The sequence below is a fragment of the Euleptes europaea genome, chromosome 12, assembly GCF_029931775.1.
Source record: "Euleptes europaea isolate rEulEur1 chromosome 12, rEulEur1.hap1, whole genome shotgun sequence".
In the NCBI taxonomy this organism is placed as follows: domain Eukaryota; kingdom Metazoa; phylum Chordata; class Lepidosauria; order Squamata; family Sphaerodactylidae; genus Euleptes; species Euleptes europaea.
In genome coordinates, this window is record NC_079323.1 from 37,313,741 (window position 1) to 37,329,830 (window position 16,090).

Here is a 16,090-nt window from a genome sequence, read left to right on the forward strand (position 1 = left end):
ACCGGTAGCCAATGATACAGAGAGGTGTCCATCTCTTTCTATGAGCTCTGCAAGAGAGGAAAGGATGGCCCTCTAGTGGTTCCCTGCTACTTTTTGGTCACCTGAAATTCATCTGACCAGACTGCTGTTCATTTCCTCCAAAGCAGCTGGACTGAGGGGGGGCGGGAGGAAAGGCTGTTCCAGACATATAAATGGGTCCTTACAGAGGTGTGGCTTGCCTGATAAGTTCTAGCAGATACTCCATGCCCTGACGTACCTTTTTCAAGCCAATATCTCTTGACTTGGTCCTGAGTTTATTGACCTGAGATTCAGCTACTTCAGCTCGTTCTTCAGCATCATCCAACTCATGCTGCTGCTTCCGGTACTTTGCAAGGTACTGGTTGGCTTGCGATTCCTATTAGGAAAAATAATGTACACTAGAACACTTTTACTCTGGGGATATGGCAAGAAATGGCCTTCCATAAGTTGGGAAAAGGGCAGGGCTAAGTCAAACATGTATCAGTAAACAATAAGCATTTATTTCAGCCTCCTGAGGTTTACTTGCCACCTGTGCTCTGGAAAGCGCAATTTAAAAGATTTCTTCTGTTGGGGGATACCACTAGCCTTCTTTGTTGACTGAGAACTTTAGAGAAGCATTGGGTCGGACACCTGGGTTTGATACCCAAGTGGCCACTTGGAGCAGCAACTCGTGCATGCCTCCTGTACCCCTGCCTGGCTGACATGGGATGCTCATGAAGCCTGTGGGACCCAGCATGGCTTACATAAGAAGATGCACACAACCGTGCACCCATTCCACTGCTGCCTGGTTCTTAGTGGGCTGCAGCTAGGGTAGCATGGACGGGGAGAGATTGGGGGGGGGGGAAATGTTTCGCGCAATCCCTGTATAGGGATTTTTAGCCTTTAACTTGCAAGCAGAAAGCTTGTGCGCTAAAGAAATCGCAAATCCTGAAGAACAGAATCAAGAACAGGATTCTCAAATTTCATGATGTCAAATCAAGAACAGGATTCTCAAATTTTATGATGTCAAGTCTTTCAAGAGAAGAACAAAAGGCAGTGGTCACTCTTGTTCAAAGCATGGGAACGAGGCATGTTAAGGGGATAACAAGAGTTGAAAATCTCTATGGAACAATAGCATGGCCAGTCTTCAGAATTCAAGGGAGAGACCCCAATGAAGTGCACAAATACCTTGACCTCCCATCTAGGTTATCAACCTCAAGGCAGAGCCTGAAGTTCTTCTGAAATTACAACTGTTCTCTAGACCACAGAGATCAGTTCCCCTGGAGAAAATGGCAGTGTGTTGGTGGTCTTTATGGCATCACATCCCCGCTGGACTCCCTCCTCCAGCCTTGCCCCCAAATCTCCAGGAATTTCCCAAGCCGGAGTTAGCAACCCAACTGCCAACCCTTCCCCAATTAGTAACTTCTCCATTTGTTCTAGTGACACTGTTCTAGGAAAGCACTAACTGGATCAGGGCATAAGGCTGGTCCATAATCTCCTTTAGGAACTAATCAAGAGATATCAGAATTTGAATTTAAGAAAAGGGACACAAGGATTCAACCAATTAAACTGCCCTAAGAAGTCCTATTTTACTCTTTGAGAACACTGGTTCTAGGTAGAAGATCACAATCAAGTTGTGCAACCACGTGCCTATACTGTGGGTCTCCAGGTATGTTAGACACTTTCGGTAAGCATGGTACTTCATTTCTGTCCTTTAGTGTATTTAGCCAGAAGATCAATCTATCACATTCACTGAGAATACAGAGTGCAACATTTTAAGACAGAGGAGATTAATTTGTCATGCTAACACAAAGGATTCTGAATCAATTTACCATTCTGTGTGAAAAATTGTACTTAAAGAGCTGATTGTATTTTATATCATCAATTTTCGGGGAGGGGGTTGAATTAAGACATTAAAGAACTCCCAAATATCAAAACTTCATTCTGCAATAAAAAAAACATTTAAGAAAACTAGACAAATTATATTACTGTGCCTAATTTATTCTGATTTCAAAATCTCTAACTTTTGTAAAATTAGATTCCTTTTTGGAAAGTCTGGCGTGGCCGATGGAAAGAAATTAATAGGTCCTTTCTGGAGGGGTGGATGTTACTTGTAGCTTTGAGGTCATGGGGAGAGACAGCGCAGTCCATTTAGCAAGTGTTTTCCATGTATTTTCATGTTTGCCTCTGTACTCTTAAAAGCCGTACAACTTCACCTTCAAACAGGAAAGATGCACTGCTGAGCTTTTCAGAATTATGGGCTAATTAGACAGCTAGATACAACTAGTCTAGGAGGTACTTTCATGGCCAGGCAGGTTTCCAGACTTTCTACTCTGCCCCAGTGCCACAGGATCCAGCTGCCACCTACATTCAGCACAAACTATTTCATTATTGTAAAGTATATAAAATGTATGCTCAGAAACAGAAATGTGCTTGTATTTCAAGTGCTAATAATTCAAAAGGATGTGCCCTTTCTGAATAAGAACCTCCACGGTTGGCCTTTCTTCCCTAATGAGGCTGCTCCCTCTTGGCTATTCTGTCTCACACAGCGAAAGGGGAAATAACACTTATTATCAGTTACAGTAATGTCCATGGATTACACGGCACGAACTTATGGCACTTACAGCTTCTTCTGCTTGGTGTTTATAACTTTTCACTTTCAGCTGCAGCTTGTCAATCAGCTCCTGCATCCTTGTCAAGTTCTTCTTGTCTTCCTCTGCCTTTGGAGTACAAACAGAGGAATAATTACATGAGTCCTGTTTTTATCCTGTCCCTCTGCTGAGGAGTTTGGGATGGCCTACATGGAGCCGCTCCATTTTATTTCACTGCCGCTCTTTGAGATATCTGCGTGCCCAAGACCACCCAGGAAACTTCACAGCTGAGGAGGAAGTGTCTCCCACCCAAGTTGAACACTCTGTACCACACTGTCTTTCAACAACAATTGCAAGGCCTTCAGCTAAGTTGTCTTATCAGAGGGAATGAAGTTGTGCTTTGGATAGCTCCTGGTTTAGAAAAAGAAGAAGAGTTGGTTTTTATATGCCAACTTTCTCTATCACTTAAGGAAGAATCAAATCGGCTTATAATCACCTTCCTTTCCCCACAACAGACACCCTGTGAGGTACGTGGGGCTGAGAGTATGTGACTAGCCCAAGGTCACCCAGCTGGCTTCACATGTAGGACTGGGGAAACAAATCCAGTTCACCAGATTAGCCTCCACTGCTAATGTGGAGTGGGGAATCAAACCCGGTTCTCCAGATCAGAGTCCACCACTCCAAACCACCGCTCTTAACCACTACCCCACGCTGGTTAGGATGTGGTAAATCTAGCTTCAAATTCCTGCTGAGCCACAAAGCACACTGGGTGGCTTTCTGTGTGCCACTTCCTTTCTATCAAGCCTACCTCACAGGGTTGCAATGAGAATAAACGATATAAAAACTATGTATGCTAAAAGACTATAGACGCAACAAGAAGAATGAATAATCGACTGTGCGCTGCTGCTGGTACTAAGAAGTCACTACTGCAACATGCGCAAGACTCTATTTAACCTAGGCCACCACCTGGTTTCTTACAAATCAGAATCCCTTCTACTCCCATAAGCATTCTTCATGGGATGGATGAGGACAACCGACCTTTCTACCATTCTTTAATCACCATGAGTATAAGAATACAGACGGGTGACAGAGATAAGCTGAGGGGTCCATCAAGCAATAGTTATAGGCCTGGATCCTACAGTAAATCCCTGTCCTGCTGCAGGTTCAACATCCCCCCAGTCCAGCTCATGAGTGACAAGGAATCCCCAGAAACATGAGGTCAGAGGGAAGCTGGGAAAAATCACCCCCTTCCATTAGCAGAATTTCCATGGGAATGGGATCCAACCCATAGACTTCAAGCATACCATGAAAAGAAAGGTGGCACCCTCTTTCTCTCATTACACTTTGTCTCAAGAGATATTCTCTCTCATGTTTGCTCTGTATTTGCAGGTAAGCACTCTGCATTTTTTTTTAGTTTATCACTTTTCAAAAATATTACAGACAAGAATAATTTTTCATGCATCTCCAATACGGCTACTAACTCAGATTAATCAAATGAATTGTTCATAACTGCAGGAGGTCTGTTCATAATTGAATTTAAATATGAGTTATTCAACTGAAATGACTGTCATGTAGACGGGACAGATCAGCAGCTAGCAGTCTCTTGACCAAATGTGCCCCCTTAGGGATAGACCCCCCCAGCTGACAACCTTTGCTCTCATTTCCCCCCTTCCATTCTTGCTGAAGGACTTGGGAACTCAGAAGGGAGGGGGGGAAGAGAGAGACTGGAGTGTACAAGTAAGACAAAACAGAACCATTCCTCTTCCTCTCATGCCCCTCAATGCAAAGATCAATGGCTTCATCTGCCAGTAGACTGTTAGTTGCTATCAATATCATACAAAATCTTTGCTAGTGTTTTTTTTTTTAATTTCATTGACAAAACTAAATGTCGTATTCAGAAACACTGTATTTATAGAACAGCATTGCAGGTCTTTAATTACAAATATTAATTACTGTCAGTTGTTATTAATACCTGGTAAGTCAACTCTTTGATGCGCCTCTCATATTTACGGACTCCTTTCTGAGATTCTGTATTACGGCGGGCTTCTGCCTCCAGTTCATTTTCCATTTCACGTATCTGCACCAGAACACAGAATTTATAAGTTCTACTGGGAGTGTCATCTGCAGAGTAGTACTGCATCACAGGAATAATTTGAAAAACTCAGTGTTAGTGGTAAGTCTTTTGAATGTGCTTCAGAAATATTTTCTAAAGGTTTTAGGGTACACATACACATACAGACACATCTTCTATTTCTTCTGCATTAAAATATAACTATTCCATCAAGGATTGATCTTCCACTGTGACCTTAAAAATGAGCATATTAAGAATTCCCCAAAGAGCTTTGTATCTGGAGCAGGAACTACAGGTGGTCTCTTGGCATTTTTAGTTTTCACAGACCTGTTCAGATAGTTGTCATCTTGTCTGTGGTTTTTGTACAACTGATTGCATTGCACGCATGAAATTCTATGCTCCCCGGCCAGTATTTGCTGTGTATTGTGGGTGGGTGGGTAATGTGACAACAACAAGATTGCTTTTAATAAGGACAAGAAATTTACCCTGGATTCCAACTTTTGGATTTGCTTCTTGCCCCCCTTTAAAGCAATCTGCTCTGCCTCATCAAGCCTTTTTTGTAGATCTTTAATGGTCTGCTCCATGTTCTTTTTCATTCGCTCCAAGTGAGCACTGGTGTCTTGCTCTTTTTTAAGTTCTTCAGCCATCATTGATGCCTAGAATAAGATAAAAGATCTTAGGAAGGCTGGGGAGACGGAGAAATAACATCATAAGAGAAACAGAAATCGCATTGGTGTAAGTCCTTTAGACAGCTATGAAATCCTGGAAAATACACAAGAGGGACAGGTAAGGACATGATGTAAAGTTTTACTTTAAACAGTGCTTTGAATAGTTATGTGCCACAACAGATATTTCATTCATTTGACATAGGCTTTGTTATAGATACCAATATATCCAATTCTCCAACATGATTTTGTGAATACTTAAATCCTGCAATGACAGCCATGAATAAACAATATAGATCTTTCTACAAATCTGAAAAACACCTCAAGTTTGCAGAAAAAAACCCAAAATCCAAAAGAAACACGTTGTAAATAAATAAATAAAATTGGGGGTGGGGTTAACCCTCCAAATAATAAAGCAGCACCTGTAGCTTTAAGAAATGTATGTCCTTAGTGGCTATTTCTATGCAACCACAACAGCACTGCCAGACTTCAAGCCTTGATTTCTGTCAATAAAAAGCAAGTGAGGGGCAGGCCCTTTCCAGGGCTATTTTGGCTTTTGAGGGAGGACTCATCAGAGTCAGTCCCAGCAACAACAACTGGGCAACTTTCTACCAGATGACCTGTATGACGCTCCCAGACCCAGCTGCTCACTACTGTTTAGCAGCAGCCACCCACAAAAGCCAGTGTGGTGTAGTGGTTAGGGTTTCAGACTAGGATGTGGGAGACCCAGGCTCAAATCACCACTCCGCCATGGAATCTCACAGGGTGATCTAGGGACAATTATCCATTCTCAGCCTAAACTACCTCACAGGGTTTTGTCAGGATAAAGCGGAGGAGAGGAGAACAATGTAAGCTACTTTGTGTCCCCGTTCTGGAGAAGTAAATGAAGTAAATAAATAGAAAATATAGCTGAAGATGGGGGACAAATAATCTGTAAATTGGTTAGTGAGTGGGGAGGAGAGAAGGAAGCAGGAAAAGATGAGGGTACCGAGGCTGCCAGGGGGAAGAGGACAGGGGGAAATGTGAGGCCTCTCGCAAGTCCTTGAGGGTTCCCCAATGTGCATCTAGGCATGGCCCAATAGCTGGAACTGCAGAACTGGGCTGCCATTTTCCCAGCAAGAGGCTGCCAAGGAGAGGGAAGGAGGGAAATCTGAAGAAAGGGGGTTGCAGATAAATGTAGGATAGCTGGTGGGTGGTAAGGAGAAAAGGAAGTGGGGTGAAAGGGAGAGGCTCTGGGGGCTTTCAGGGAAGAGAAAGAGGAAATAGTGGGGGAGTCCTACTGTAAGTCATTGCTGGTCCCCCACTAGTATATTTATAATATCTCTACATTCTAATTTATATGTAGGAAAATAAAACAAGGCACCTTTGTAATTACTACTATGGTTGGTAACGGGCAAAACTAGAAACCCCAACATGTGGGAGGGAGATTTTCATCAGATTTCACCTATGGGTGTTTAAGAGTTAGGGGAAACAAAATTGCAAAGACTTTTGACAAATGATGCCACTTCATCTTGCAAAAGTTCAAATATCCTTCTGTATGATGACAGATACGTTAAATGGATTATCTCTGGGAAAAGAGAAACACAATTACTAGTACATCTAAATACAAAAGCCTTGATAACCCTGACTTGCCTATGTGCAAAGATGCAGCAGAGAGGTAGAAGATCAGCAAACCAGGAAGAATGTGACCTGACACCTGCAGAAAAAGAAGAAATGGTCTACTTACATCGGTGATTGCTTTCTTGGCCTTTTCTTCAGCATTCCTGCACTCCTGTATAGCTTCTTCCACTTCACTTTGCATTTGAGTGAGATCAGTCTCCAGCTTCTTCTTCTGATTGATCAGGCTTGTGTTCTTGATTTTGAAAGGGGAAAGGAACATGCATCACACAAGATCATTTAGTACCGCTCAGGCGAAATACAAACAATGGATTATAACCTAAGAACCTTATTTGTACTTTGTATCTGGCAGTTCAAGTGAATGTGTGCCATTAAGCAACACTTAGTAAAATTAGAGGACTGGAACAGACCAACAGTACCATCCTCAACCGATTTATACCCTGAATCCATTTAAGCCAGTGGGCTTAGAAAGGTGTAACTCTGCTCAGAAGGGCACTGCAGAGGCTCAGTGAGACCAACAGGCTGATCCAAGGCAAAATCCTCCATACAGAAGCATTGGCTTTGAGTCCTTAGGCAAGAAAAATTTGCGAGTGAAATTCATTCACTGGGGAGCTAAAGATGTAGCTTGTTTTTGCAGACACAGGCTGAGAATTCCTCATTATTTGGACTGAAAGATCCTCATTATTAGGTGATGGAAAAGAATCTCTTATCAGATAAAGTGGGATATATGCGTCTTGCCACTATAAAGTGTTCATAGAAAAAGCCATTCTGAAACTTCCCTCATCAAGATAAAATACATACAAGTTCTCTGTGCAGCCCCACTATGTGGTACAATCAAGCACATCGTCAAGCCTGGGAAGATAATTTTATACCAATCTGTGAAGAAAATAACTAAGGGCATAATTCTGCTAGAGTTAAGCGCCAGTAAGCCTGCTTATTTATTTACATGGCAGGGAATCTCACTCAACTCTTTCCCATGAAAATAATAATACATGCTGAAGAATACATGCTTGTCATTGGCAGGATATGCCCTATTTATTTATTTAAATATTTATAGGCTACCTTCCCACCAAATATGGCAGCTCACAAAAACTCTGACCCATGAGTAAGAACAATTAACCCCCCCACCCCAACAAAAACAGCTATACAATTTTTTCTCAAAATAATTCCCATTTGATGGACTAAATTGCAAAATGCCCACCTCAAAAGAACGGTTGGGGAGAGGCTGTGGCTCAGTGGTAGAGCCTCTGCTTGGCATGCAGAAGGTCCCAGGTTCAATCCCCGGCATCTCTAGTTAAAGGGACTAGGCAGTAGGTGATGTGAAAGACCCCAGCCTGAGACCCTGGAGAGCTGCTGCCAGTCTCTGTAGACAATACTGACTTTGATGGACCAAGGGTCTGATTCAGTATAAGGCAGCTTCATGTGGCCTTACATTCCCTATGGAAGGTGGACAGCATAAGGGCCCTCCCCGTCTTTTCAGGGAGGGCGTTCCATAATGCTAGAGCCGCTAGGAGAAACGAGTGGGCCATCGCTGTGGCTGAGCAGACATTTCAAAAGGAAAGGCTCAACTAACTGGAGAAATATCTAATTTGCTGCTTGGCTGACCCTTTACTTGAACTAATTGAAACAATAAGGTAAATCATTTCTGTACTGAGGTGCTTGAAATGTTCAATAATCTACTCAACTTTCTCTTCTATGGAAAGCACGCCGAGGCGGCAGTTGCTATCATTCTATTTGAACTTGGACCAACGTTAGTAATAAAGAAAGGCCTTATTAATTATAGTCACGAATTGTAGCCATTAATAGGAAAGACCAATTTTGAAAGAGCTGCACAGGAACACCACAGTGAACGCTCTAAAATGCCTAGTGATGCGGATAATTCTTTTTTTTTGTTTGTTTTAGCAGAAGGAGGAAGAGCAGGAAAGCAATAGGCATAGATTGAACTGAAACAGCATAAAACGGGAGTCATAATATTCACTTACAGGGAAAATATTTTCTTTAGCAGATAATTCTGGGGTGGTAGAGGGCACTGTGGTATTCTAAGAAAGCATATTTTCAGTTACGCCAAGGCCACGGCACTGCAGACACTCACCATATAGTACACATTGTAATTTCTTCCACCACCTTGGAATTAACAACCTTTGTGCATACTTGTGAACGATGACATATTTTGTCTGAAAACGGCACTATCATCAGTTATTTCTGTGTAATGTCTGGGTTTTGCTACACTGAGGGGAGAAGGGAAAAAAAGGCCTGCAGGGTTCATATGCAATCTGACCTGGGTATGCAGAAGATTCACACGCTCAGTGGCTTCCAGCAGCTCTTGTTCTGCCAATTTACGGCCACGCTCCGTCTGGTCCAGCAGAGCCCTCAGCTCATCCAGTTCGGCCTGGAGAAGGCTGTTCCGTCGGTCAGTGACTGCCAGCTGCTCTTTTAGGTCTTCATTCAGATGTGTGGTATCATCTAGTTGTACTTGCAAATCCTGGGGGTGGGGGAGAACCCCAAACACCAGCATGTTGAAAAGAAACAGCAGCATGCCTAAGGGCAGCTGGGCATAAATACTGGGAAACAAACACAACTATACAGCGAGCTGAGGCCTTCCAAGATGGTCTCAATTAGGGCTATCACTAGAAGTAGGGGTCTCCAGCAATGCCAAGAAGTAATCTTAATCCCCCATTAGCAGATATTATGAGAAATGCTCCACTGAGGTTGACTTTTTCTCAGCTGGATTCATTTATTGTTTCAGAGACTGGCTGGGGATGGGCTTTAAATTTAAATAGGTAAGCCAGCATGGTATAGTGGTTAAGAGCGGTAGACTCTAATCTGGTGAACCAGGTTTGTTTCCCCACTCCTCCACATGAAGCCTGCTGGGTGACCTTGGGGTAGTCACAGTTCTCTCAGAACTCTCTCAGCCCCGCCTACCTCACAAGGTGACTGTTGTGGGAAGGGGAAGGGAAGGGGAAGGGAAGACAATTGTAAACCACTTTGAGACTCCTTAAAAGTGGGATATAAAAACCAACTCTTTTTCTTCTAGAGGGTTTTGCTGAAGATAATTAGCAAATGGGAGAGTTAAGTGCACTTCCTTCCCCCTGATTCTGCTTCACGTGGACTTCCGAGCTTCCATGTTAGCATTATGAGGGACAGGCAGGGTTGGTAACTCCATGTTTCACTGAAGTGGCCAGTGTATCTGCTGAGGGTGGTTGTGGTTAATGAATCGCTCCCATTACTTTGGTCCAAAGAGTACCTTTATTTGTGCCTGAAGGATGCGTGCAGTCTTTGTTGCCTCAGAAGCATGCCGGTTGGCATGGCTGAGTTGGATTTCCATCTCGTTGAGGTCTCCTTCCATCTTCTTCTTTAGACGAATGGCCTCATTCCTACTCTTAGCTTCAGAATCCAGAGTGGACTGCAGTGTGTCTATGGCACGTTGCTGGTTTCTCCTGATTTTGCAATAGTTATATACAGACAATATGGGTACTGTGTTCCTTCCTCATAATTTTCAATCTTACATTGTTTTTTACTATCAAAAAGGGGCACTTTTTCACAGCTGTGCTTTCAAGAGCAAATATGTAAATTCACCATTTCTCTTCATTTCCATCTCAAGGATGTCATTCTATCATTTTTACTTCTGATATTAATCTTACAGTAACATCACTTCATTTTGAATCTGTTCCTTAGAACACTCTTAAGTCAGATTTCCATTTTCTGTTGTTTACTGTCTCTTGTTTATTAGTGTATCTTTTGCCAACATATTGTGCAGACAGTAATTATCAATCAGTCCTAACAACATTCTTGCAAATTAAGACAGTGTGTGCAGATGGCAAAACAGATACACAAGCAGAAGTAAATTGCCCTCCTCTACATAATGTGTTACTGGCAGAACTAGCATGAGAAATTGCAGTGATGGGTAAGAGACAGATCTGGTGTGTCTAGTTCTAAAAAAAAAAAAAAAAGCAAGGTCAAATCTAGAAATCTCACCTTCTGTTAGTTACAGTCTCTTTCTTTCTCACCACATTAGTTCTTTTAGAAATTGGCTCTATTAACCACCTAGTGCGCATACCATACCTGAAGTTTTCCATTTCCTCCTCTTTTTCTGCCAATTTTCTTTCAAAGTCCGCTTTAATTTGGGAAAGTTCCAGCTGGAAACGTAGTGACTTGCTTTCTTCATGCTCAAGAGCCCCCTAAAAAGTATAACATATATATTATGGCCAAATCTCTTGGTTCTTTCAATACAAACTATGAAATATGCAACCCAGTCCTACATTCAGCACAGTAGAACATAGGATCCAGCAAAGTGGTGATGCAAGGGATTCTGCACCTTTCAAGGGATTCTTTGGGAGAGGATCAAGAGCCAGCGACAGCACCTATGGTAGGGTCAGGCTTGCCTTTCATTTGTTAACTGTTGCACCAAGTCCCCCCTAAATGACAAGCCTCCTTATGTCTGCATGAAAATATTTGCAAACAGAAAACCAAGTTTTGCATATAGGACACATTATGTTAATTGCACTATTTACATATATTTGTTCTGCAGATTTTCCCTCTCATTAAGGCCAGCTGCAACTGTTTAAATACAGATTCTTGTGAAGAGGACCATATATTTTCTCGACTGAGTGGGTATCAGTTACGTCGTATCAGCATCACAGAGAAAGGGTTAATTCCCATTCCCAGAGTTATAGTCCCCATGTAAGTGCCCGCCCGCACCCCACCTGCTTTTAACTGGAATTTAAAGAGGAAGGAGATCTGATCTCCACTCTCTTGTCTCCGTTGGTCCTGAGTAGTAGAGGGCAGAGGTGAATTGCTGTAAGTTAATGTCTGTCTACTGAAAAATACATAGGAGGTCAAGGAGGAGGATGGTATTCAGGAAGGCCAGCTCTATCGTGAGGCAGCCGCCTCAGGCAACAGATTTTGAGAGTGGCAACCTCCCTTCCTGCCTGCCCACTGTCCAGCCTCCTGCCCTCCCCACTCCCACTTCTGCTTGGCTGTTGGCACCTTCGCCTCTGCTTCCACCCCTGCCCAGGAGCCCAAGCAGCTGATCCCCCCCTAACTTCCCCAGCTCTCTTTAAAAGCAGCACGGCAAGGCACGGACGGCCTTCTCCTTTGCAAGTGTTCAGCCATCATTTCGGTTCCTCTGACAACCCTGATTACTGCGGTTGCTTAGCAACCAAAATGATGACCCGACTCTCAGGAGAGGAGGCAATCTTGCAAGTGTTTGGGGAGCCCGGTAAGGCGACAGTGGCTCAACACGCAGCTTTTAAAGAGGGCCAGGGGGAGCAGGGAGGCAAGGACGATGATCTGCTCTGGCACTGCAGTGGAAATTGTGGCGGCGGGGCGGGGTGGAGGCAGGAGAAACGAGGGGCGAGCGGTGGTGGCAGCCTCAGGCTGCTGTTACGTGGGCAGAAAAGATCGTAAGAACATAAGAAAGGCCGGGCTGGATCAGACCGAGGCCCATCAAGTCCAGCAGTCTGTTCACACAGTGGCCAACCAGGTGCCTCTAGGAAGCCCATAAACAAGACATAAGAACATAAGAAAGGCCATGCTGGATCAGACCGAGGCCCATCAAGTCCAGCAGTCTGTTCACACAGTGGCCAACCAGGTGCCTCTAGGAAGCCCATAAACAATACATAAGAACATAAGAAAGGCCATGCTGGATCAGACCAAGGTCCATCAAGTCCAGCAGTTTGTTCACACAGTGGCCAACCAGGTGCCTCTAGGAAGCCCCCAAACAAGACGACTGCAGCAGCATCCTGCCTGTGTTCCACAGCACCTAATCTAACAGGCATGCTCCTCCGATCTTGGAGAGAATAGGTATGCATCATGACTAGTATCCATTTTGACTAGTTGCCATGGATAGCCCTCTCCTCCATGAACATGTCCACTCCCCTCTTACAGCCTTCCAATTTGGCAACCGTCACCACATCCTGGGGCAGGGAGTTCCACAAGAAGCCCTGCCCCTTGACAAACAAAACCAAAGAACATGCAGACCCCTCTCAATTTGTCAGCCTTTAAGCAGGCAGATAGGGCTTCCGTCATTTCGTGACAACTACTTTAACGTAGCCTGCTTTTTCAATACTTTTAAAAATGTTTTGATCGTTATTTATTGGGGTTGATCGTGTCGATTGCTTTTATCCCTTATGATTTTATTTTCTCTAAAGTGCTTTTATTTTCTCTAAAGTGCTTTAAAGGAAGGATAGAAAGGAAATGGGTTAAAAAAAAAACAAAGTTTCTCCACGACACAAATACCACAGGGATTGGATATGTTCTCTGAACGAGAGGCTTTTCATCACTGATAAAGCATAAGTTTGGGACATAATGCACTATTTGCTTGGGACACACCCCAGTCAACTCACGCTGCTATCCATTACAAATAATTCTGAGTGCCTACACAGACCCGCTGTTTTACTTAATTCTGTAGTAAGGGGCTAGTGCACTGATGGCGAACCTTTTAGAGCCCGAGTGCCCAAACTGCAACCCAAAACCCACTTATTTATCCCAAAGTGCCAACAGGGCAATTTAACCTGAATACTGAGGTTCAAAGCCACAGCGGGGAGTCCAGGGAAGGGGGGGACGGGGAGGGCAGTCTGTGAGATCACTCGGCCTGGAGGTAGGGGTGGGGGGGTGGAGAGCGGGGAAAGGATCCCTTGAGGGGAGGAAGGGAAAAGGATGCCGCGAGCCGGCCCCACTGGCTGCCACCGAAGCGCTCTGAACGTGGTGCCGCCCATCGAGAACGGTGGCTTAGAAAGTTGGGAGGAAGGAGAGAAAGCCGACACCACCGCGCACACCTCCTGGCCTGGAAGGGGAAGCGCGCGAGGGAAAAGGAAGGCCGAGATGGGGGCCGGCCCATTGAGGAGGAGCCGAAAACTCCCACAGAGGCCCCCCGGAAAAAAAACAAACCCAACGGAAAAAAGGGGGCAGGCAAAGGCAGGTGGGCTTCCCTTCTCGTCCTCCTCGCGCCGTACGTGTTTGTGGTACCACGGCGGCGGCGGAGCAGGCTGGGGCGCCGGGCCGGCGGGTGGAAGAGCCGCCCCGCCACAAGCCATCTGCCTCCGGCCACCCCTCTCCGCCTCAGCAGCAGCAGCAGCAGCGCCGTCCCCCCACCCAGGCGCCGCTCTGGACCCGCCGCCGCCACCGGCCGCTCATGCTTGGTCCCGAGGGCTGCCCTGCCAGCCGCACCGCTATGCCCGCCGAGTTGCCCCCGCCCCGCGACAAAGTTGGATGCCCATCCCCTTCCTCCGCCCCTCCTCGTGGCCTCGACGCAAGTTTCCGCCGCGCCGCAGCCAACTTTGTCGCGGGGCGGGGGCAACTCGGCGGGCATAGCGGTGCGGCTGGCAGGGCAGCCCTCGGGGCCAAGCATGAGCTGCCGGTGGCGGCGGCGGGTCCAGAGCGGCACCTGGGTGGGGGGGCGGCGCTGCTGCTGCTGCTGAGACGGAGAGGCGCGGCCGGAGGCAGATGGCTTGCGGCGGGGCGGCTCTTCCGCCCACCGGCCCGGCGCCCCAGACTGCGCCGCCACTGCTGTGGTACACAAGCACGTATGGCGCGAGGAGGACGAGAAGGGAAGCCCGCCTGCCTTTGCCTGCCTCCTTTTTTCCGTTGGGTTTGGTCTTTTTTCGGGGGGGCCTCTGTGGGAGTTTTCGGCGAGCATGAGAGAGTGGCGCCTGGGTGGGGCGGCGGTGCTGCTGCTGAGGCGGAGCAGGGCGGCGGGAGGCATATGGCGTCGAGGCCGCGAGGAGGGGGCGGTCGAGGGGGACAGGCGGGGGGGCCGCGGCTCCACGCGTGCCCATAGAGAGGGCTCGGCGTGCCGCTTGTGGCACGCGTGCCATAGGTTCGCCAACACGGGGCTAGTGCTTCGCTTGAGTAGGAAATGTTCCCTCAGATTTGGGGTGGTGGTGCAGAGTCTTGGGAGTTGAGATTGAATTGGATTTCAAATGCTCTTTAGTGCACACAGTTGTTGCATTAAGTAATCTCTGATTACTGTAAGTCGGCCTATCACTATAGTTTGGTCTGAAGTAACCCCTGATATAGCTGTCAGGCCCTTGAGACAAAAGAATATTCAGATATCTTAATGTCTGTGGATATTGCTTGAATGGGAACCACTTAGGGTTGCCAGGTCCCTCTACACCACCAGCGGGAGGTTTTTTGGGCGAAGCCTGAGGAGGGTGGGGTTTGGAGACGGGAGGTACTTCAATGCCATAGAGTCCAATTGCCAAAGCGCCATTTTCTCCAGGTGAACTGATCTCTATCAGCTGGAGATCAGTTGTAATAGCAGGAGATCTCCAGTTACTACCTGGAGGTTGGCAACACTAGAACCACTGGTTAGGAGGAGGTCTGATGGTTTCTTCAAGGTTTTTCATTCAAGTGTGTGTGAAGAAACAGCATTTTACAGTTTGGGAAACATCCAGAGAGAGGCAGGCAAAGCGGTATGAGTAAGCTGAAACTAAAGCACCTTGTCTTTCTCTCCCTCTGGAGATCTGATGTGATCGGCTGCCTTATAGGAATGCCTCTTTACTTCCACTTGTACATGCGTAAATAAATCAAATATTATGAAGTCTGCAGTGCTCTCTCATCCAAATGAAAACAAACCTGCTCTTGGGATTTCTCAGGGCTTGAGATAAGTGAGAAGCACATAACATTCATAAAGGCTGCCTCCTACAAATTACCAATGACCATTTTATGTACTGATAGGCTGGCACACAGGATTGGGCTTAAGGGCATCAGTACAAAAGCCCACACCAAGAGCTGGTGCAGCGGCGACTTGCCCCTAACTGCTCGCCTGGCACAAAACACAGCAATTACACAATAGCAATGGGATCGTCAGGGGCTTTTCTCTGTGCAATCCTAACCACCAAAGGGCTATCAGAATGCGTTGAAAGCACTTCTGAGCCAATAGAGATTTATAGGATCGGGCTGTTAGTAAGTTACATTGCTTGGGAAGAAGAGAAGAGCAAAACACTTCCATTTTGTTTACAGATTTGCTGTACTGCTGTTTTCGCAAAATCACACCATGGCACATTCTACGATTATCTGTCAAAGTAAAGGTCTGGAATACATCACAAATGGATGTATTATAGCTAATCAACCAAAATAGCAATGCAATACACACACACACACACATCAAGCTTGGCTTTTCAGAGCAGTGGGATAAAACATGCTGTTTG

At 45.7% G+C, this 16,090-nt stretch overlaps 1 protein-coding gene across 1 annotated transcript in view; it reads right to left on the reverse strand.

Annotated features, from left to right (window-relative positions):
• The window catches only part of MYH15 (myosin heavy chain 15), a 307,159-nt gene that overhangs the window by 201,950 nt on the left and 89,119 nt on the right, over window positions 1–16,090 (reverse strand). Inside the window, exons 34-41 of the mRNA XM_056858547.1 lie at window positions 11,004–11,119; window positions 10,186–10,378; window positions 9,220–9,423; window positions 7,051–7,176; window positions 5,145–5,315; window positions 4,561–4,665; window positions 2,622–2,717; window positions 257–394 (exon numbers count right to left, since the gene is read on the reverse strand). Coding sequence (XP_056714525.1) covers window positions 257–394; window positions 2,622–2,717; window positions 4,561–4,665; window positions 5,145–5,315; window positions 7,051–7,176; window positions 9,220–9,423; window positions 10,186–10,378; window positions 11,004–11,119 — 1,149 coding nt within the window. The remainder of the gene's footprint in view (window positions 1–256; window positions 395–2,621; window positions 2,718–4,560; window positions 4,666–5,144; window positions 5,316–7,050; window positions 7,177–9,219; window positions 9,424–10,185; window positions 10,379–11,003; window positions 11,120–16,090) is intronic.